The sequence below is a fragment of the Thalia democratica genome, chromosome 9 (genome assembly GCF_965202585.1).
Source record: "Thalia democratica chromosome 9, ktThaDemo2.hap1.1, whole genome shotgun sequence".
Taxonomy (NCBI): Eukaryota; Metazoa; Chordata; class Thaliacea; order Salpida; family Salpidae; genus Thalia; species Thalia democratica.
Genome location: NC_139173.1, coordinates 31,302,633 through 31,325,744, shown reverse-complemented (window position 1 = coordinate 31,325,744; position 23,112 = coordinate 31,302,633). Strand labels below are relative to the sequence as shown.

Sequence of the window (23,112 nt, the reverse complement as noted above, 5' to 3'; positions counted from 1 at the left end):
TAAATTAGCAAAACGTTTTATTTCATTCAATAAATAATAAATACAATTTAGTTATACTACTAATACCTAAAATGCCTGTCCTAATGTTAAAAGTCAATGTTTTAAACTTTTTTTCATAAAACGTACCTCAAACACAATACGATTAAAAATAGAAGTTAAACAAAATTGTAACTACTGAACTGTTTGTAGATGAGCAAATCATTTCAAAAATTTTGGATTTAAATTCTTCTTATTACAGTTTTGCAGTAAAAATTTCAAGAAAAGCACAAAAATAGGGTGCAATAGAAAATTATACAAACCTTGATCGTCAAATGTGACAAAATAAAATAGAAAAGACTGATTAAAGTAATAGTAGGTTGGTGAAATTTTGTAAGATGAGAGTTCTAGAATTTTTTGAATAAGCTCACAACTTAAACGTGTAACTATGTTTTTTGCATAAAATAGCAAAAAGAAAAAACACAAAGTTTGTAGAAAAATCGATGATATTAAAAAAAAAGTAGGAAGGCTAAGTAAAAATTAAAAATGTTAAATTTGTTTAAGTATTACAAGTGATCTATTTTTTCTTTAAACTTTTAAAGCGAAACTTTTTATAAAAAGTTGATTGAAAAACTAAGTTACCCACTGTAAATTATTTATGATGGTTGTTATAGTATATATGAAAATTAACATATGTATTTTTTTACTAATAAAATTTTTACAGTTAAAAACTTCGTTTTAAATATATTGAAAAGTTCACTAAAAACAGTTTGAAGAGTACGTAACAGTATTCAAGTATTTGTGTGAAACTTGTAAAACAATACTAAATGGTATTCAATGTCAGAAGGCAAAAAGTTGTGGAGAACCAAACAAATTTCATTGTTTCTACTACACAGTAGCTATCAAGTAAATCGCTCAACTAGTTTGGTTCATTTTAATATGCTTTAGATTACAGTTTTACTTTTCCTATTTTTTTTCTACTGTTTCTGAGTCAAATTTTCATTACAAAACATTGCTCGATCAAATGTTAATGCAAACAGCAACGTCAATACAAAACGTACAAAAATATCCTAGCTATGTCAAAAAAAATTTTATTTAGAGTCTTGAGTTTAGGCGTCACACCAGCTCCTCGGGCTTGTCACGTGACGTCAGCTTGCTCAGCTCCCCCTCCGCCCCCGAGTGGCAGTAAAAAGAGTCCCTCAGCTTCCCGGCATCGATCACCGGACTCTCGATCAGCTGTGACGTCACGAAAGCCGCAGGACTTGTTTTGTCCGCTCGGTGGCGCTGCTCCAGCGGAAGCTCGCTCAGCTTCGGCGGGTTCGGGTTTTGAATTTTCTCGCCGCTTGAGGTCACCGTCGTCACTTGTGCGGTGGTTTCGGGAGAGGGGGTTTTTATTTCCTGGCTGCTGCGGAAGGAGTAGCATGATAAAGTGAGCTCGCTCGAAGTGAGGGCGTCTTCGGGTTTGCTGGACGAGGAGCTCTGTGATTGGTTCCTGCTCTGAAGGTTTCCTGCATTGTGATTGGACGGAATCGGCGATGGAGTGTTTTGCCCTTTCTTGCACACTACTTTAAAAAAGGTTGTTTAAAATAGTTTGTTTATGGAATTTACAAGCTTAGACTAATAGTTTTTGTTTTGGATTTGGAATAATTTAGAGTAATGTTAATAATCAATAAGTAATTTTTTTGAAAATATTCATAACAATAACTTTTTTATATTCTGCTGATAATATAAATTTAACTGATCATGTTAATACTTGAAAAGTTAAAAAAAATATTTAAGTTAAAAACTTATATGTAAAATTTTTTTATTCAAAAAAGCAGTTATAGCTCAATAAAATCTTAAAAGTTCAAACAAATCTGTAAACAAACAATTAGTCACGTAAAACGAAAAACCAACCGTTAGGCAATGACACGGACTTCCACTGATCGAAACTCGACTCTGACTGATCAAAGCTCTTTGTGCTCAGCTGCTCCTCGCAGATGTCCTTCAACTTGTTCTCGAACTTTTTGTTTGGAAACTGGTTCGGAGGCAGGTGGAAGAAGTTCGTTTCAACCTCGATTTTTCCCTCATCGCTGTTGAAGTTGTGGTCGAAGCCGATCGACGAAGCCGAGTTGTTTCTGCTGACAAAAATAGTTTATCAAAAATACTTTTTAATACAAATTTATTTCTATGTTAAAGTGTTCTTTTAAAGGAGTATCATTAAACCAACTTAAAGGTGTTAAAGTAAAGTTAAAAGAGTTAACTAGTCGTTTCTGCTGACATATATAGTTTATTAGAAATACTTTTTATTACAAGTTTATTTCTATGTTAATATGTTCTTTTAAAGGAGTATCATTAAAAAAGGTATATAAAGAGAAAGGTATCAAAGTAAAATTGAAAGAGTTTACTAGATTTTTCTGCTGATTTAAACAGTTAATCTAAAATATATTTTATTTATTTACAAGTTTCTTCTTTTTACATAGTTATTTTTTTAAAGGAATATAAAAAAAAAGAAAGATAAAAAATAAAATTTATAACCTTTACTAATTTAACAAGTAGTTATAAAAACTAGTTATAAATTTAACATTAATAGGAATAGTTTTTTTTTAACAATCTAATATAATCAGCAGCTTTTAAATTCTCAACATAAACTTATATAAAGTGTTGGTTGAAAACCTAATATATTTTATTATACTTATTAACTTATTAAGCAAGTCAAGTTATAAGTTTGTTAAAGTTATAGGTCATCCAAAATTAAAGGTTTATTAGTTTTGTAGATCAGGTCGATCATTAAAGTTCATGGCTAATTAGTGCTAAGTTATTTAGCTGATTTAGTTCAGTATTAATTACTTTACAGTTTAGGTTTTTTGTGGATAGTTATACTTTTCCTAGATGATAGGTGATATTTTATGTTTTATCAAAATTCTTTAGCTTTCTTTAGTAAAGCAAATTAACAATTTCAAAACAAAAAGAAAAAAAAATCTGAGACTACCAAACTTTCGAAAAACAAAAGTAGTTTTATAAATCAATTATTATTGGTTAATTTAACTTCTATAAAATTAAATGCTTTACAGTTATATGATTTCATTACTTTAGAGATCGAAAAATACGAAATGCAACTATTATTGAAAAAAGAAAGTTTAAGTTATGAGCTTTAACTAAAAAACATTATGAAGCAACTTTCAAAACACGAGGCTTTATTAAGTACAAGTACTTATTAAAATAACATTATGTGTAAACTAAAGCAAAATGTGTTAAAATGTATACAGTTATTTAAAATGCTGAATTTTCCGTTACTTCAATTTACACACATAGTATTTTGTTTCTGAGTTATTGTTAGATGTTAAAAAATCTAACTTTGGATATATGTCTAACAGGTTTTTAAAATGTATTTTCACTGTTTTATTCAAAAGCATAAAAATAACAAATGCAAACAACATAAACAATAATTTAAGTGTTTTATACTTTTTTATTTAAAAGCATTAAGTACTATAAAATAAAATCATTAACTTATTCAACATAAAATTGGTCTTTTTTACGTAAGAATGGAGATACAAAGTCTGTTTTAAATTGAAACAAAGTGATTAACTTCGTACTAAAAATCTTTCTTAAAGAAATAACTATTTACCGATTAGTAGGTATCTTACAGTTTTTCAATCTACAAAATATACTAAATCAAAGTTTAATTTTGATACACTTTAAAAATATGGATAACTTTGAGTTAATTCAAAAGTCTGTTTGCACTCCAGTTTTGCTCCTTCTTTTTTTTGATTAAAGTATAATAATTAAGGAAAACTTACCACAAAAAAAAACTAACTAGCATGGAAACATTTATTACTTATTAAAAAAGCGTTTTAAACTTTAATAGTTTACGAATAACTCTTATATAAAGTTAGTAATTTGTATATCAACACTGTTGACTTTTTTTAAAACTTGGTCTTAATAGGTCAACTCTGGAAAAATTTGAGCGGGTCGTAAAATTTTTGCTAAACAGTTTATTAAAGAATTAATTTTGTACTGGTAATGTGACTTTATTTTTGTACGATTATGCCTTAGAACAGGGGTCGGCAGCCTTTTATAAGGTTTTCTCTGAAAATAAAGCTCGCGGGCAGCTCTATATAGAAAAAAGTCTTCGAAAGCCGCAGTTTTTATAGAGTAGTTGCAATAATCAATACAAAACTACTGTTTTAAACCAAAAATGTGATAAAATGAGCTTCAAAAAAGCACTAGTAATGAGTTATAGCTTACATAAGAACCTAATTGTGAGTTTCTACCTTCAATTTATTTTTTCTATTACTTAAAAAAAAAAAATATATTAAGCTGAAAACTACTTCGCGGGCCAGAAATTTTGGCTTCGAGGGCCGCAGTTTGCCGACCCCTGCCTTGGAACAAAAAACTTCCAATAACCTGAAAACGGCGTTTTGCCGGTTGAGCGAAACTCTGTCTTGGCTCAAGCTGCTGCTACTCATTTTTCTCAGCTGAATGTCGTTCTGATGCTGGTTCGACTTCAGCTTCTGATCGAGTGGGCCAATGTCGAACATGCTCTTGTTGCAGTTTGCTTTTGTTTGGCTGCTTTCGTTCGTCGGTCTCCCGTCCGCAAAAATGTTATTTTCCTGGTGATTGAGCGTTTTAAAGTACAAATATTGAAATTATGAGCAAATTTGTAAAAAGTAAACTCTTAAGAGTTATTAATGCAACAATTATTTTTTACTAGGTTGATACTGTTTAATATCTGCTTTTGCTCTACTTAGAATGATTGAAACAGTCTTCTTATACACGTTTTAAAAAGATGATTCAGTTTTTAAATTTAATGCTACGTGTGTAACTTTTAATCATGTTTAATAGATTTTTTTGTAACAACAAAAGCAAACGTCTTCAAGTTAAAATATGAGTTTGAATAAAAAATACTGTGATTTGTATTAAGCAGTTCTTGGAAAAATAAAACAATTGTTTTAATTAGTAAAAGTAGGATGAAAAAGTAGACCATGTTTCGCTTAAATTTAGTTTAAGTGTACATTTATTTGAATGTTAATTCGATTTATAAACAATGAATTAAATGAAATGTTAATTAATTAATTCAAACACGCACAAAACAACCTTTGAGTGACAGTAATACAGTAATTCATGTTATTGTAAATACAAGACTATTTATTGTATAAATACATTTAAGTGTTAACGACATTTTGTTGGTGAGTCATTCAATTTAGTGATTCATGCATTAATAAGATAAAGTATTCGGTAAAAACTAAGTTTTATGTAATTTTTTTTAATTTATATAATTATAAAATTTAACTTTAATGAAGAACTTCTAATATTTTAGTTTCAGCTGATATGTTTCTGAAACTTTTTTTGTGATCATATCATGCAGTACTGTAATTAATTTTGATCAAATTTAAACTAAATTTTTTCATAATCTTAGTTCAAAAAGATTAGACTGAAAATATAGCTAACTTAAAGTTGTTTAAATGTTTTAAAAATATCTTTTGATAAGTTTTTTTATAGAAAGTCAAAACTGCAAACTAAATTTTTTTATTAACTTAAATTTATTTTAACAAATAAAGTATGTGTGTTCTCATTATTATTGTAGCTGTGACTGTTTTACTTTGTAACTTTAAGGCTGAAAATAATTTGTAAAAGTTTTCTTTTTTTGAAATTGTTCAACTAAAAGTTGAAGAACAAAAAATAGTAAATTCATTATAGATTTTAAAAGTGTTCTACTTTAAAATGCAAACTAAAAGACTAAACTTAACACAAACAAAAACCTCAGCACTTTTACTAAATTTTGTTTTTGTTTAACTTTGCCGTCACTCATAATCTTCATCCTTCCGACTCGAGTCAAACTCCTAATAAAACTCGACAGATAAGCAACAGTAACTTTTAAAAGTATCTTATTTTCAGCTGTGCTGCCGAAAGTACTACAACGAAGGGTAAAATATTTCTACTCCAACAAGCTGGTTTATTTCAATAAAAATACAGTAAAAAGTTTAACACATGTTACTAAACTTGACTTTTGTTCAATTTCTCTGTCACTCATTATCAGCATCATTTTAACTTAAACATTCCGACTCAAATCTACTTTTAACAAAATTCGACAGAAGCAACAGGTATATGAATAAAAATTAAAAATGAAAACAATTTCCACATTAACTCCACAACTTCCACACACGAAATCCACAAGTTCCACACACGAACTCAACAAGTTCCACACACGAACTCACCTCTTTGTCTATCTTCCACGCTGACGCCGGCAGCCTGTAGTTTCCCTTCTTGCTGCACTTCCCTCCTCCCTGCTGGAAGCTCTCCATCCTCCGCTTGACGTCGGCGTCGTTCGAGTAGCAGGATATGTCGTCGGACGAGAAGCTCACTTGCCTGCCCAGGTGCTGCTGCGAACGTTGAATGTTTCAAAAAAAAAAAAAATGTAAGATTGTTTTTGAAAATCAATTGCTTGTAATTTAGAGTCAGTGAGAACCGTTTATTATTGTTTTTTTATTGTTAGTTTTAGTTCGTTTAATGCAAAGAATTGAATAAAGTTTCTAAACAAGTTAAGTTAAACAGGACTTTGTACCAAAGCAGTTCAACTATAAGCATCTTTTAAAGAAATCAAAGCATAAATAGCATAAGTAATAAACCAACGTTTCTTTCACAACCCTTTTGAAAGCAAGAACTGTCAAGTTTCTCGTACATCCTACCACTTTGGTTTTCGTTTTGGTGGTTTTCAGGAGTTTTGAACTTTTCTGAGTTTAGTCCAAACTTTTCTCTGCAAAAAATTATCTGTTAACATAAATGATCAAACGAATTAAAATGTTACACAAAGTTGGCATTGAAGTTTTCTAAGCTTCAACAACAACTTAAACATTGTCTACTTATCTAAGAGTAACTACTGAGACTTTAGTGTTTTCTTTTTTAGGGATAATTTTACACAGGTCTACTATGTGAAAAAGCGTTTAAAGCTCAAAAAATGTAGAATAAGTATTACCTAAAGAAGGAAAAAAAAACTCGTTTTATTAAAGTTTGATGAGCACAAAATTGTATGCAAATAAGTTTGTAGAACTATTTTAAACACCAGCAGACAAAACTTAAAACTGTTATCGCTCAAAAAACAACTTGAAATTCCGTGAAAACAACTGGTACATGTTTTCAGCGCTGTCTAAACTCAAACTAATAAATACAATCTCATTTATTTTTTAATTTCACTCCGTAGTGTTTTTTTACACACATTGTGAGAGCTTTTAAAAACACTGGTGTAAATCAAAACAATATTTAAACAGTTCATAAAAACACGTTAACACTAAAACACATAAAATAAACAAACTATTCAAAATAAAAATTTAAGTGGTTTTTTACCAAAAGATCCTTGTGAAACAATTTCACTGGAGTATACAATAAAAACTAATTTTTAAGTTCTTCCTTTCATTCATAACCCAGTCGAAGTGTGTTAATCCGTTAACACACAGAAACATATGTCGGTACAATAAAAGAAGGATACTGTATAATTTGTTTTTATTAAAACAAACAAAGAAACTAACGACATCATCTGCACCATGAGGTCCACCTTGTACTCGATGTTGCTGATCTGCTTACCCATGCTGTGCACCTGCCGCTGGAAGTACACCTTCTCCGCGCCTTTCACCTGAGGGGCTCCACCCGCGACGAGATCGGACGCCTGGTCCTGCGAGGAGTACACGAAGGAGTCCTTGCAGCGGGAGAGCGGCCTGAAGGTGGCTATCTGGTCCACCCTGTGCGGTGAAGTTGTTTTAAGCGATGCAAACTTGATGCGTAACTTTATTTCGATGTACGAAAGTTTCTATACATCCGGGGCTGGCGAGGACAAATGTTAGATGGCATACTATCAAAATCTAACCGATTTTTAAAATATTTCCTTTATTTACTAATTTATTTTATACATTTTTTGCATTTTTATTTTTTCACTATGACTGTTACCCCTAACCGTCACCCTCGATCGGTAAGCGGTTTTCGAATTTGACTGGGTGGATTTTGATCGCGGATGGATTTTGAACGCGGATGGATTTTGAACGCGGATGGATTTTGATCGCGGGTGGATTTTGAACGTGTCCCTTTATTTCAATATACGATAAGTTCTATAAATCCGGGCCGAAGAGTACAAATGCTTGATAACAGTCACAAGTCAAATGGATTTTTTTTCATTATTCTTTTTGTTTTATCGACTCAATTGTAAGGTTTTTTTTTAAACTTCTTTGACAAATAATTAGTAATTAGTTATTGTTTTATTTATTTTGATTACAAACAAAACAACTTAAAATTCTATGCAAATAACAGGTACATGTTTTTAGCACTGTCTAAACTCAAACTAACAAATACAAACTCATATTTTTTTTTGAATTTCACTCCATATTTTTTATTATCCTACACTATGCTAACTTTTAAAAAACAATGGTGTGACTAAAAACACGCTCAATATTTAAACAGTTTAAGTTGTATAAAAATAAGTTAAATGAACAAATATGAAAATTAGGGTCTATAAAAGGGCTTGATAATTTAAATTATGAACTCACAAATCTTAATTTAAAATTAATAGTTTTAATAGTCTGAATAAATTTATACTTAAACCTTAGCAACAAAGTTATAATATCTGTGAAAGTAAAATTTAAATAAATGGTTTATAATAAACATCAAAACAAGCTTTTAGAAATTATTTGTAAGTAATAGCAAATGTAAACTTCAAATCAAGTTTTGAACTTTATATAAGAACGTTTAAATGGATTATTTTCAAACACACAACAAGTAACTATAGTTTGTAGCTATTCTTTTATACATTTAAGAAATGTTTATACTTTGAAATCAAAAATATACAAAAAAATTAAATAAAAAGAGCACTTTTTAAAATTATTTACTTAGCGTGTTCAATGCACATTTTTCTCTAAATAGCATTAATAAACATTTATGAAAACTAACTAGAAAACAATAGGTTTTTTTTAGTAGCGTAGAAAAAACTAGTATTAACCTTATTAGTTTTAATATAGTGTAAGTAACAAAAGCTTGAAAGGAATTTTTAAAACGAAAACAGTTTGCGAATGTTGAGTTCTTAAGACGTTTGTGTTATTGTTTATTGATTTTCCTACTGAGTTGTCTAAAAAATAATATTTTCTTCAGCTGAAAAATAAAGTGCATAAAAGTGTTCATTTTGAAAGGTGATATTTCAACATATAAAAGTTTTGTCAGCCTTCATGTCTTTGAATGTAAAACAGTAAAATAGCCTCTTCCGAGTTTAATTCTTAATTAAGCTTGTAAGAACATCCTTTAAATTTTTGTAATTTTTCACCTAAATCAAGCTTTTAAAGGATTAATAAATACTATTTTAATAAAACATTTCAAAATTCACAATAAAACTCTCAGTAAAATCATCAAAATTTTTTTGACGTAAAGTATACTTACATGCAATATAAACTGTTAAAAAATGTAATTATTGTTTTAGTATTTGGATGTAGACATTTAATACGAATCTTTGATTTAAAAAAGCAATAATACTTTTAAACTTAAAAAAAAAGTGTTTTCTTTTTTCCGACAAGTATAAAAAAATAATTAAATATTTGTGCTTTACTCTTGCTTACTTGGATTGTAATGATTTTATGCGGGCCAGCATATCCAGGTGACCTGCCGAGTATTGTTCTATGACGTCTTTCACGTCATAAGGCCTCAATGCCTCCTTGAACTTCCTCTTGGCAATGTTGAACTTTATCAACCTGTTTTTATTTGTTTAAATATAAAAAAATATGCAGCAGTTTTATGTACATTAGCCCTAAGCAACACTTATTTTTTTGTTGACTTTATATTTAAAAAAATTAGATATAAAGCACAGTTTTATTAACAGATCAAACTAATAAAACGTTTCTTTTAATACCACAAACTTTTTTAAACAGTTTTCAACAAACCTTTTATTTTAATCATCATAAACTGTTTTAACTTTACTATAAATACTTAAAAATTCAGAAGAAGTGTTTAAGAAAACATAGAATCAAAAAAAAAAGAGCTACATGTCTATTCATGGTAAGAAGTTACGCGGAAATAAAAAATGTGAAAAAAAATTCTTTTTTTATATTTTTGTGTCACTGGAATATTAGTTTAAAATTATACGACCGTTGGATAAAAAGCATTTTTATTTTACATAAGATAAATCAAAACTAAAATTAGAAAGTTACGCAGAAATAGAAAACGTGAAAAAAAAACTTTTTTTTTAATGTTTTTGTGTCACTGGAATATTAGTTGAAAATTATGCGACCATTTGACAAAAAACATTTTTATATTATATAAGACATAAAAAAACTAAAATTAGAAAAGTCAAGTAACAAGACTGAGTTTCATACATATTTAATCATACTTCTACGCAACGTTTACTTCTAAACAAATCTTTTTTAAGATCACATTTAGCTTATGTAAGACACCTATTTTCGCAATTCTCCTTATAGTAATACTTTTTTTAGTTGTGATTAAAAATTTAAAAGCAGCTAAGACTTACACAAAAATTTTAAACAATTTATGCATAATTTTCAAACAGTAGCAAAGTTGTCAGCTATTTTTTCGAGAAAACTAGCCATTTAAAAGCCAAAAATTTCAACTAAAACATTTGTTTGATTTATTTTTGTTCTTTTTACCTTTCCGTTTTAACAAAAGCCACAAAGCATAGGCATTTAAACAGTTTGTAAAATATAAAGTTTCCAGTAAAGCACCTTATGGTCCTTATGGCTGCCCTGTGTTGCTCCGTCAAGTCGACCAGGCCTTTGCTCGAGTTGTTGTGAGAATCCGCACTCTCAACATCTATATCCACCGACGTTTCTAAAAAAATATTGTTAACTTAATTATAACAAGGATAAAACTGATTACCAAACTTTAAGGGAGTCGTTTGCTTCGATGAAGAACCTTGTAAGTTAAGAACTGTTTTTTTTTGTTTTAAATAATAACTTTTTTTTAACAGTTTACAGAGTGTAGAAATTTTACTGTTAAATTACGATAGTAGTACAGACTTGGAATGAATGAAGCGCTTTAAACTGTTAGATGTATCGTTTAAAAAAGTATAAGTTTCACTAAAGTTTTCTTGAAGTGCACTTGCATGTTTAACGAACGTTACTATTTAAAGTAACTTATTATTCGGGTATTTCCATAAAAACGTTGTAAAACAAGTTTTTCGTTGGTTTAGAGACAAAAATAAATCAACTGCGTATTCGTTGAGTTTTATTTTTTGTCATAGTTAAAGTGTTCAAAACTACTGAAATGTTAATAAAACCTCGGTTATTAAACGTAAAGCAAAACTACTTTAAATTTTTTCAAAGTTAGGACTTAAATTACTATGAACTGGTTGAAAAACTACTTGAAAATCAAAAATAAAATTTTTGTTCATTACAGACTATCTAACGACAGCTTTACAAACCTTTGTTTACTTCATTTTGAGATTTGTGCTTTATTGAACTTCCGAATCTGTCGCATACTTTCTCAACCAAGTTCTGTGAATGAAAATTTAAATTTTAGTCGATAAGCATTAATGATTTTTATTTTACTAGCCACAAAATAGTAGATCTTAATCTAAATTGAAAAACTTTAACGGAAAACTTTACAGCGTTCGTTAATTTACAAAGCAGTTAAAATTAGTATGCCTGCACTTTATTTTTAAACCGCTCTTACTGAAATTTACAAGCTTTGTAATTAACTATTTGTTAGAACTTAAGTCTATTTTCACTAAAAAATTGTTTAATCTTTTAGCTAGATCAGGGATCAGGGATAATAGACATTAAAGACAAAAACAACTTTTTGTTGTAACACGGCGTGTTATCAAACAGTAAAAATCAATTTTATTCGGAATCTTAAGTTATTGATGTTTTAATTTTGAAACTGCTGGGTTGCTCGTGTGAAAACAGCTAGTTCTAGCATTTAGAAATGTTTATACATGTATAAAACAAAAAAAAGTTATTTGTTGCTTTAAGTGAAACGTTGTTTAACGGTGGTTTTTTCTATCAAGGTTATTAACACAAATTTTAAACATCGTCCCGGACAAGGCGGCCTCGATAACCGAAAGGTTTTTTCGTGCACAAATGTTTCGTGATTTCGTGACCAAATATTTCGAGCGCTCTTTTTTTGTCGTTCAATAAACAGTATTTAAATAAAGAAATAAAATAACTACAACATAACAGAAAATACAAAGAAAACAGTAAAATTCATTTAAAACTCAGTCGTTTTTCGGTTATTTGTGCTTAGTAATAGCAAAAAAATTATTAAATTCTTTTTAGAATAATAATAACTGAAAGGTTCGTTCGCACACCCGGGCTCTTGGACCAAGCTCTCAAAAAGCTTTTTTTAACGTTCAACAAACAGCAATAACTTTTCATCGCCAGTTTTTTTTTCCATCAAAAATTTACACACATGCACTCCTCACCTCGAAGTTGCTCGGCGTGGCGCCGGTGTGTCCGTTCTGGCAAGAGTGGATGTCGTTCTGACTGGCCTTCCTGGTGAACCGGTGCCGGAACGTCGTCTTCCGCCCGTTCCTGGAGTTGAACGGGCTCGTGGAGTTGCTCGCCTGGAACCACTTCTCCTTGAACAGCTTCTTCGTCGAGAGCCTGTGAGGTGTGAAAATGTTTTTTAGGGGTTTGTTTTAAGGTTCCTTTAGGAAAAAAAATAATTCTTTAATGTTTTTTAGGGGTGCGTGTACCACAAATTGCGTTTGGTCGAAATTTTGTCATGGCAGACAGTTTAAACCAGGTTTTGTTTATTTTTGAAGTTGTAAAACTTTTAACTCGTTGCCAACAATTTTATAATACCAAGTTGATCTAGGTGTAAAAGCTAAAGAACCATAGCATTTACAACAGTTAATTTTAAAATCCAGAATTGTGGACGAATCATTAATTAAAGTGCCTTAGGTTCAGTTACACAAGATTTGAGAGCTACTTTTTGTTACTTTTTCAAGATAAACTGAGTAATTTTGAACTTTTAAAAATAACATTTTTGTTTTTAAAGTGAACACAAATTTACCAGTAAAGGTCATGATATATTTTGATAGTTCTAAGCATTTATTTAAGTTTTAAATATAAAGCGTGGGAACATGAGGTAGAATGAAGATACTATTCAAATTTGGGCTTTTTTTAAACAACTAAAATTTGAGAAAAACGTAAAAGGAAGTATTTCACAAAGTGTAAAAACAATGTATAAATTAAAATTATCACAAAACATAAAAAACTTTAGCGCTATTTATGTACAGCAGTATAACAAACCAAGTTATTTACTAAACACAAGTTATAAGTTAGCAAAAATAAAAACTTAAATTCGTGTAAGGCTTTGAAATAAAGAAACTCTGAATTTATTTAACTAAATAAATATAGAAAACATTTCAACAAGCCTTTTAAAGCAATAATGAAGTATATGAATAAAGTAAATAATAATAATGATAAAAATAATTCGTAATAAACGCTGTCATTTCGAAACTAAGGAAAATATTCAAAAATTTAAAAAAAAAAATTGAGTTCTTTTATTAAAGCATTAGACAAGACGTTTATATTTATGGTTGACCAAATTTATAAAAACTTCTTTTTCATTGTTAATTCACGTTTAAGTTAATTTAAACGTAATTGAAAAACTAACGACGAAGTCGACGGCTGCTCGTTGATCATGGCGAGGGCGCGGGCCGCCAGGTACGGTTGCCACGTGGCAACGGAAGTGGACTTCCGGTCGGCCGCGTAGCAACGCCACATGCACTGGATCAGGTAGGCGGCGGGTTGCCTCCTGCGTGCGAAGTGCTTCTGCCTGTGCTGCTCCTGAACCTTCAGGGCGAACCCCGAACCAAGGATGCCCTGAGAAGTAAATTTGGTTCGAAATGTATAAAACTAGATGATAAAATGTATAGAAAAAAATATAAACTAAATAAGAATGTGGATAGAAAACTTTAAAGCTTGGTATAATTGCACTTTACTTAGTTGAAAAATAAAACCGGTGTAGATAAACGCAGTGTGCTTTGAAAGAACAGTTTTGGGTAAAATTTGCTGTTGATATTGCTTTAAAAGCCGTTGCTAAAAGTAAATATTTCAAAAAGTTTATCAATTCTGAAACAAACTTTTATACATAAAGCACTTTTAAGACACATGTAAAGCTCAAAAAGTTTTTTTAGTAACATGCACTACATGTTATCAATGTAAAAAATAATTTAAATTTTGTAAGTTTAAAAAAAAAAAACACCGTAACTACTTATCTAAGTGAAAAAAAAAGCCATAGTTTATGGCAGTAGAAAGTAGTTTTTCATATTATATAATTCCTACTAGTTCTTAAAAATTTTTTGAGAAATACCACTATAAGTATGTCAAAAGTAAGGTTTTGAATGTTAATTAAGTTTTGGAAATTAGCAAATTTTCTGTAAGCTTTTTATCTACATTTAAGTATATTACTGTCAAATACCTCCGTTAAAAATCATTAAAAAGCAACACAAAATAACAATTAAATTAGATTATTATTTTAAAAACAGTCAGTTTATGTTCAAAACATATTGTATTTATTCATCAAACAAAGTTTTGTTAAGTAACTTACCGGTGATAAACGTTTAAAAAATGCTAAAGATTTTAAAAATTGTAAGTTCAAAGACTTTTAACAGCACAAAAATTTTTAAAATAACATTTTTGAAGCAAAAATTAATAAAAACTTTAACCAGTTGTTTAGTATAATTACAAAATAACTTTGAATAAAGTGCAATAATTTTAATAACAAAGTGTTGTTAAAGATAAAAAAGTAAACAAATGTCGTTAAAACTTACTTAATTAAGACTTAAGTACAAAATTTTCTTATAGAAACAAATGAAAACGGTTATATTTTAATCAAAGACAAAAATAAAAGTTTTGTAGCAACACTTTATTTACAAATTTTCAATTAATCAATAAAGTACCAAAAACTTTCCAAGCACAAACTTTAAATTCTTTAAACCTTAAACTTCTACATTGTACTACAACAAAAGTAAAATAAAAACTCACAGCGTCAAAAAATGATAATCGTTAAAAATTAAACATGATGAAATAATAAATAATAAGCAAAATACAAATAAAATGCAATGTAAACTCACAGCGGGTAACGCGAAGAACGATATGCCGAGTATGGCAAAGCAACTGGCCACCGTCCTACCAATCATTGTTTTTGGCGACTTGTCCCCGTAACCTATAGTTGTAAGAGTTACCTAAAATATTTCGGTTGTTTAGCTTAAGTAAAATGTGTTTGGAGTTTTGTTTATTGCTTGATTTACGTAAAAGTGTATAAAATTAAGGTAAGTATATTAAAAAGAGTGCTTGTTCAAATTTTCATTTTATACAAAAAAGTTATCAACAAGTTTCATCAACGCAAGTAACTTAACAACTTAATAATCTGTCTTAATATTTTTATTGAGGTTACAAAAATTTTTTGAATTAATAGATAGTTTAAATGTTTGTTAATTTAAAAAACTCTATAAGTTGAAACAAAACGCGTTTTTTACGCTTTGTTGTTTTGTAACTTCAAACCACCTTTAATCAGGCCGAAACTGAGTTTACGCATTTTTGTATTTTATACATTTTACACATTGTTACAAAACCTCTAAAAGCTCAAACGTACCAATCCCCACCACAGAGCGTCCGACAAATCCCTGAACTCCGCTTTGTTCGAGTCTTTTTCCGCCTGGTACACGAAGAAGGAGGCAAACACGAGCCCCAGGAAACCTATGTACCACGCCGTGAGCAGCTCCTGAAAGGAAAAAGGTTGTAAAAAAAAAAATTCAAACGGAAAGTTTAATCGTCAATGTTTTACAAGCTCTTTGCATGAAGTAACTGAATTGTTTTTTTTTTTGGAACTTTTGATTGTTTGACAAACTCACAAATTAGCTTTGGAATTAAAAAAAAAAGGTTACAGTTATTAATTAATAGTTCTTAAATTTTAATAATAAAGGAAAACGTTTTGCTTTTTATAAAAAAATTAATTTAATTTTAGTTATTCAATTCAAGGTTTGTACATTTAACAAAATATATATCTAAAGTTTTCAACTGAATAGCATCAAAGTTTAACTAGGTTGGTTTAATATAAAAACTAATGTATTTACAAAGTCTAATAGTAAGTAGAAATCATTTAAATTTTTGAAAAATTTCCTTTTTATTTTTCATCAATAATTATTTCTTTTAATTAAAAAAAAAACATTTTATGTTAACGTTTATATCTTAATCTAAGCTTTCTTTTTCATAAATTTTGTACTAATTAGTTTGAGATAAAAGTACTAAAATATACACGAAAAAATTGACATTACATTATTTTTTAAAATTTTTAGTACAAGTTTATTCAAAAAAAGTTTGTAGTTTGTTAAGTATATGATATTGCGTTTTGGAATAAAAAAATAGTTATGTGCAGACTAGTGAGAGTAATAATTACTCGTAAGGTGCAACCGTAGTGTATCTTCTTTTACAGGCATTAATCTTTAATCGTAATTTTCAACGTATGCTAACAAATGAGTTTTGAAAACTAACTGTTTCAAGTGTAAAATTTTTGGTTTTATTTTATATAATCAAATTTGTAAATAAAAATCGACCACAATTTTGGTACAGCTTTAAAAACAAGCTAACACGTATCCTGTATTTAAGTTTACAAAAAATCTGTTCGTATGTCAGCAAAAATTTGTTTAGAGTACTTGTAAAAAACGACGGTCACCGTAAAAAATAATTTTTAATTATTTTAGTTTATGTGAAAAATTTTAATGTGGAAATTTCGTAAAATAAACAACATCATTCATTTCATAGTTGTAAGTAATTTATGCCAAGTCTATTTTTCTGTTTATTTTAAGAAAAACTACCTAAAATTGATTATGCTCTACGTTTTGGAGCAGTTTTTTTGATAGTTAATTTTTACCCACGATTTAAAGCGTTTTGTTCTGGTAGATCACCTAGTTTACTTAATCATATAAAAATAACAAGTAAGAAGCTTTTTTAGCTGTATCAACTTTGTTTATGATATAAGTGTCCTGAAAAACACATTTATACCAAAATTAAGCTGTGTGATGAATCAAAACTGTGAGCTTTCAGAAAGAATGAACTTAAAAACCCTTTTGAGATGAGAAACTCAAAAAACACGTTTTTACTATAAAATCGTCAAACTGCAGTTTTCTGATAGCTGTGACCACAATTTCATTTAAACGTAAACTTACATACTCACGTTATTCGGGCTGCACAGGAAAGTGACACTTATAAAACTTTTGTTTTTTATATTTAAGGCTATTTATTTATGTGGTTAAAACCATAGAGATAGAGTTAAAAACGCCCATTTGAATAAACTTAAGTTGTAAATCAGTACCGACTAAACTTAATACACTCTACATTGTGCGTTTTTTTCAAATGCTGAGTCATTATTTATACCTTAAATTTTAATTAAACTGATAGTAATTAAATTTCTATTTGTCTTATTTAGTTAAAATTAATCAAAAATTTTTATCAAAGTTATTGTTTTACTCATTGAGATGATATTATTCTATTTTCAAAACTTAGAAACCAAGTTTGTGCAACATTCAAGATACAAGAAATTTATTCCTATATATATTAACTTTTTCAGGATTATTTTTAAGTGATAAATCAAGAATTATTTTTAAAATCATTGCACAAAAATCAGTTTTTAATTACAAAGACGTCGCCAATAAACACAACTGAAATAATAAAGCACTATAGCATGGTTCGTATTTTTTTTCAAACTTTTGACAAGTGTGCTAAAACTTAAATTGAAACTACTACTTTGTGAAAACTAAAAAGCTATATATATATATATATATGTATATATTACAAGATATCAGTTATGGGCTACTACAAATTATATGTTAAAAAGTTTCAAAATATTTAATATATTTTAAGCTTAAAAAATATAGTAAAATAAATATTTTAAAAACATAAAAAATATAATAATTATTTCTGCAAGTTGTTATTAAGTCTCTAAAAGCAATTGTGGCATTTAAAGCTTTGATTAATATACAGTTTACTGTAAGCTCAAAATATATGCAAAATAAGTTCCTGAACCATCGTAAACTTATAAAGTATTACTGTCCGACAAATCGCTAGTTTAAATTCATAAACATAAACTCATTAAACCATCAAACCAAGTAAACATGGCAGCTTCTTAAAGCCTTCTGATTAACAACAGAACACAAGAGCGAATAATATAATAATATTTTCACAAAGCAACTGCCTGAGAGCTAAAATTACCACGCGTGAAGCAATACGAGCTCACAAAAAACCCCAAAAAAAAAATTAAAAAAAAATCTCCAAAACAAACCTTGCTGTGCGCCCTGACCACGGAGGACAGCAGCTTCCACGTCCCGCACCTGCGGTCCATCCGGACCATCCTGAGGATCTGCAGGAAGCGGAGGAACCTCATCCCGGTGGCGACGAACACGTTGTTGGCCGTCCCCAGCCCGATCACGATCAGCGACGCCCCGACCACTATTATGTCTGCGGAGGAGGAAAAGTGTGATCATGAAAATATCAACTTGTGCAAAATAAAACACACGAATTGCGTTTTTATTGGTAAAAAGATAGCCAAAATAGAAATTATTAACGCGTATTAATAACTAAATTACAAGGTCAAAGCAAACTCCGTTAACACTCACCTATAATTGAAAAAGGTTTGCGGCAAAAACGCAAACGACCAATAAATCCATGGTAACGGACCCGGCAACCCGCGCTCCATATCCTAGCAACCAGTTCAACGGTGAACAGGATCATTATCATTATTTCCTGAAATATTGTACTAAACAGTGGTGGAATATAATATAGTCAACGATATTTCCTAAAACTATTTTTTTACTATAAGGTTCAGTTTTTTTACGTTTTTGACTTTAAGTAAAAATTTCTCTGTTTACAGCAATTTTAACAGTTTTTGTTTCTTATGTAAATGTGTAAAGTTTTAATCATCATTTCTTTTTAGAATGACTGTTTTGTATTACTTTTAAGTTAGTTTTGGTTAATAATTAAAAATATTTTTAAATAGTCTTAGCTCTTTTAATAGGTCATTGGACCAAATTTTTTGAGCGTTTATTTTATTGTTCGATAACAATATAACACATTTATATGTTGAACTCGGTAATTTTAAATCTATGTACATAAAACTATAGAAAAAACTAACTTATAGATAACAGTAATAAGTTAAACATCTAATTAAATTATATTTAATTTTAAGCCATACTACTTACTAAACAAGTTAAACTTTGTATTTCGTATATTGTCAATTATTGCAAGATTCACTTTATTTGTTATTAGATCAAAGTTAAAGTTCAAAAATTTGTTTATGTGAATCTAAACACAAACTGTATGCTTGTTGGTATTGAACTTTATGTTTTGGTAAATTGAATTTGAGAAAAAACTAAAGAATGTTATTTTATTAGGTATCATTTTAAAAAGTTCGGATAATTTCAAGGTATTTTATATAATCGCTAAAGTTTAACTTCTAAAAAGCAAGTGTTATTTCTGTAAAAGTTAGAGTAATTCAAAGAGTTGTCTTAGCTAACTTAATGAAAACAACATAGTATTCACAAATATTTCACAACTGTTTTTACTAACTTCACAGTATCATATTACAGATCATAGCTAATGTCAGTTAAGTCACCAATATTAGGAAATATATCATGACATCTGAGTTAAAAATCTTTGAGTAGATAAGTAAATATTGTGGTGAAAATAATGTGCGCTGCTTGTCAAGATATTAAGAACTCAAATTAATTTCTTTTACCCACACAAGTATAGATAACTAATTAGTTTATTTAAAACTAGTATAAATTAATTAATTAACCGTAAAAACACGTTTAAATATGCGGTCTTAAATTAAAATATCCTTAGATTTATGTAGAAATAAAAGCTTTTTAGTGAATTTAAATTACTAATTCTGTAGACTATACAAGATTAATTATTCAAGATTTGTATTTTAAAAACTAAGTGTCACCCTCATGTAGATTATAGTGGATCAAAAATTTTTTGAATTTTGTAATGTTTAACAACTGACAGAAAATTTGTTAATAAATTAAAAAAAACTAACTCACCAAATAGAACAGTGTTCTTTCGAATTGTTTTTGATACTGGTCAATAGAAACAACCACTGTGAGGCCTAAGCAAGCCAAAACGAGAATGAACCTGTAAATTAACACAATAGTTTAAAACTTCTTCGAGTACGTTTTAGAGTTACTGATCAAGTAGAAGTAAGTTAACCAAAAAAATACAAGTGTTTAAGAAATTTTTAAATGCTAAAACGAATAGTTTGCATTATAAATACATAAAAACAAAGTTCACAACAAGTATCATTGACTGTATGACAAAAAGAACCATGAAACATGTATTTGAAAAAAAATCTACGATGTTCCTTACATTAAAGTCAATAGAAACACAAAGTCCAGGTTTAGAAACACAAACATAAAAGAAAACATAAGGTTGTACGGCTATAAGCTGTACTTGTTTGAGTGAAATGCTTGTTTTAAAATGTAAACACTTTCAAGCATGTGGACTTGTATTTTGTTTAGTTTTAAAAGATTACACTTGTTCAAAGTTATATTTTTTACACACAAATGAACATAACATAAAAAACATACAAATTTGATTTTTATAAAAATTTTGGAATTCGTTTCTGAATTTAAAGAAGTCTTAAATGTTTATAAAAACTGAAATTAAATCAAAAGCATAAATGTAAAAATATACATATAAGTATTTGATTAAACTTGTTCTACATTACTTTAAGGCTTCATTCAACTTTAAAGGTTAAAGTTATATCAAAAGTAAAGCAATTATTTTGAACATGTCATTTCTAATTTAAACATGTTTCAAACAATTTAAAAAAAACATTTGTATTAAAACTTTGAATGAGTTTATTAGAACTACTTCGCTCATGAAACTTTGAAAGACTTTTAAATTTTTTCATGCCAAATTAAGCGTTCTGAAACTTTAGACATTTTTTCGAATATCAAGTATTTTCTTTTTAAAACTTTTCGTTAAAGCTATGTAAAACTATCTTTAGAAAGGTTTTATTTACTAGCAGTACACTGGACTTCACTTAAGCTTTTCCTCGAAGTAATATAGAAGTTTTTATAGAAACTTGTATTCATTAGTATGGACAATGAACTTTGAATAAACTTTACTGTTGCGTGTTCAAGTTCGGACAAAATAGTTATTAAATTTCAAAGCTATAGTATTTCACAGTTTCAAATAACTTTGCTGTTCAGAAACTAAACGTAGCAAGCTTAATATCCTTTTTAGAATAAGCATCGGCAAAACAATATAATATTTTTCTACTAAAACAACCACATAACCAATTAGTAAATTTTCTGTCTATGCTTAATAAACTTAACCTAATTTTCAAGCAGTATATGAGATTTAAACTTAAGCTTAAATGCAAATTTTACTAAAAAACTATTTTACTTCTACTGTTAAAAGTTTAGAAAAGTGTACTCGTTAAAACTTTATTCAAACAAAATACTTTACATCTCTTACACAGCAATATGATACAAAACTTGGTAGCTTCTAGGCTGCTCCAAAAAGTTGTAAGTGCAGAATTGGACTTTTCTGTAATAAGTCACAAAATGTTTAATGCTTTTAGGAAAACAAAATTTAACTTTACTGGCAAGTTATTAAAATAAAATCTAGAACAGGTCGCACTAGACAAAACCAGTTATAGTGATAAGTAAGTGCATTTTATGAAATCTTCCAAAAAAAACATTTTTTTGTTTAGTAACTAATTATTAAAAATATTAAAGCTAAAGAATAATAGTATACTGATATTTTTATTACTTTAAATGATTATAGTTTTGTTTGTTTTTAAGTAGATAAAAACATTTAAAAATAATATTTTCTTAGTTGTTTAGTCAAAAAACCTTACAAAACCACATTTTTTTGTAACCACATAATTTAATAATTCTGTAAAATCTTAAACAAACAAAGTTCAAATCAAAAACTCTTATGCCTTTCGCCTTTTTAGCCTTTCGTTTTACCTGTAGAAAGTGTTCTTTCCAACGCTGTGCTTGATGGGCCTGCCAAGCAAGGTGTACTTTTGCTTCTGAAACTCCTGGTACCCCTTTTCCTTGTCCTCGTTGTTAGGGAAACTCTTCCTACCGTTGTTTTGGTAGCTGTTCATCGAAGATTCCTTGTAGTTGCTGCTGTTCAGCGCCACCCTGTGGTAAGTGCAGTCCTTGTACGGTTTCGAGTACAAGTTCTGCTCCTGGCGGTGGTGGTCCTGGGTCTTCTGCGTGTCGATGGTTATGTTGTTCAACGCCATGGTCTGGTACATGTACGACACCGCGTGGTTATACATCTGAGGGCGAAAAGTTGCTCATGTACTTGTTCCCTTTTCTTTCGTTTTAAGGGGTTTTTTAAGTATTTTGTGTATCTAGAGTGCAAAGTAGATGTTACTAACTGCCCCTCAAGTTGGGATTAAATGTACCTTTTGTGGAACATACACAAAAGCTCGGTATTTACACTTTTACTTGTGTCTGTAATCAAAATAGCTTCACGCTTGTTTTTATGAAATTTATTGTTTTTTCTTTTGTTATGTTTTAAAACCATTTATAATCATACAAGACAAGGGTTGTGTGTAAAATTCAATACTTAATTAAGTATTTTTTAACATAAGTTTATAGCTTAAGTTTATAAATCAGTATAGTAGCTCAAAAAAATATTTCATTTTAAAGCCAAATTTAATTGAGAACATAAAACTTGGTTAAAAAAAACTTAATTTATTAATTGCAACAAACCGTCGAATGCCTTTTAAAACCATTAAAAATTTATTTTGTTTAAAATTCGCAAGAGGAGCTCTTTAAAAATTAAAAAAGAAAATCTAAACAAGACTGCAACTCATAAATCTTAAAGAAATTCTAGTTAATTTTGTCGATAAAACATTTTATTAGCTAAAATTTAAGTATTAAATCATTGCTTGTAAAATTTTTTGTTTTCTAACATCTCTCGAGAAGCTGTTAAGTTAAACAAGCAAACATAGGTTTTTGAAAATAATTTTTTAAGTAACAGTAACTTAAATTAATTTATAACCTTTATTCTTACAAATTAATTTTCTTTTAATCGGACTTTTAACGAATGCAGATGAATTTTATGTTTATTTAACATTTTAACGTAAAAATTAATATTTCTATTTTGGAAGAACTTGTTTTTAATGAAATTTACTAAAAATTTT

At 28.9% G+C, this 23,112-nt stretch overlaps 1 protein-coding gene across 6 annotated transcripts in view; it reads right to left on the bottom strand.

The window, feature by feature from the left end:
- Positions 1-565: 565 nt before the first annotated feature.
- The window catches only part of LOC145844341 (potassium voltage-gated channel subfamily KQT member 4-like), a 50,066-nt gene continuing 27,519 nt past the window's right edge, over positions 566-23,112 (bottom strand). The window contains exons 1-18 of one of the 6 annotated variants that reach the window (XM_082951730.1): positions 21,920-22,309; positions 21,423-21,494; positions 19,985-20,075; positions 18,560-18,686; positions 18,226-18,401; positions 15,541-15,669; positions 15,020-15,130; positions 13,558-13,766; positions 12,359-12,539; positions 11,360-11,432; positions 10,662-10,767; positions 9,546-9,677; positions 7,482-7,691; positions 6,589-6,712; positions 6,174-6,338; positions 4,363-4,568; positions 1,873-2,096; positions 566-1,541 (exon numbers count right to left, since the gene is read on the bottom strand). In XM_082951730.1, the coding sequence (XP_082807856.1) occupies positions 1,093-1,541; positions 1,873-2,096; positions 4,363-4,568; positions 6,174-6,338; positions 6,589-6,712; positions 7,482-7,691; positions 9,546-9,677; positions 10,662-10,767; positions 11,360-11,432; positions 12,359-12,539; positions 13,558-13,766; positions 15,020-15,130; positions 15,541-15,669; positions 18,226-18,401; positions 18,560-18,686; positions 19,985-20,075; positions 21,423-21,494; positions 21,920-22,239 (3,105 nt within the window). In that variant the 5' untranslated portion in view covers positions 22,240-22,309 and the 3' untranslated portion in view covers positions 566-1,092. Of the gene's footprint in view, positions 1,542-1,872; positions 2,097-4,362; positions 4,569-6,173; positions 6,339-6,588; positions 6,713-7,481; positions 7,692-9,545; positions 9,678-10,661; positions 10,768-11,359; positions 11,433-12,358; positions 12,540-13,557; positions 13,767-15,019; positions 15,131-15,540; positions 15,670-18,225; positions 18,402-18,559; positions 18,687-19,984; positions 20,076-21,422; positions 21,495-21,919; positions 22,310-23,112 lie in introns of those variants that run through there. The other 5 variants (XM_082951732.1, XM_082951731.1, XM_082951733.1 and 2 more) reach the window with 5 other exon arrangements.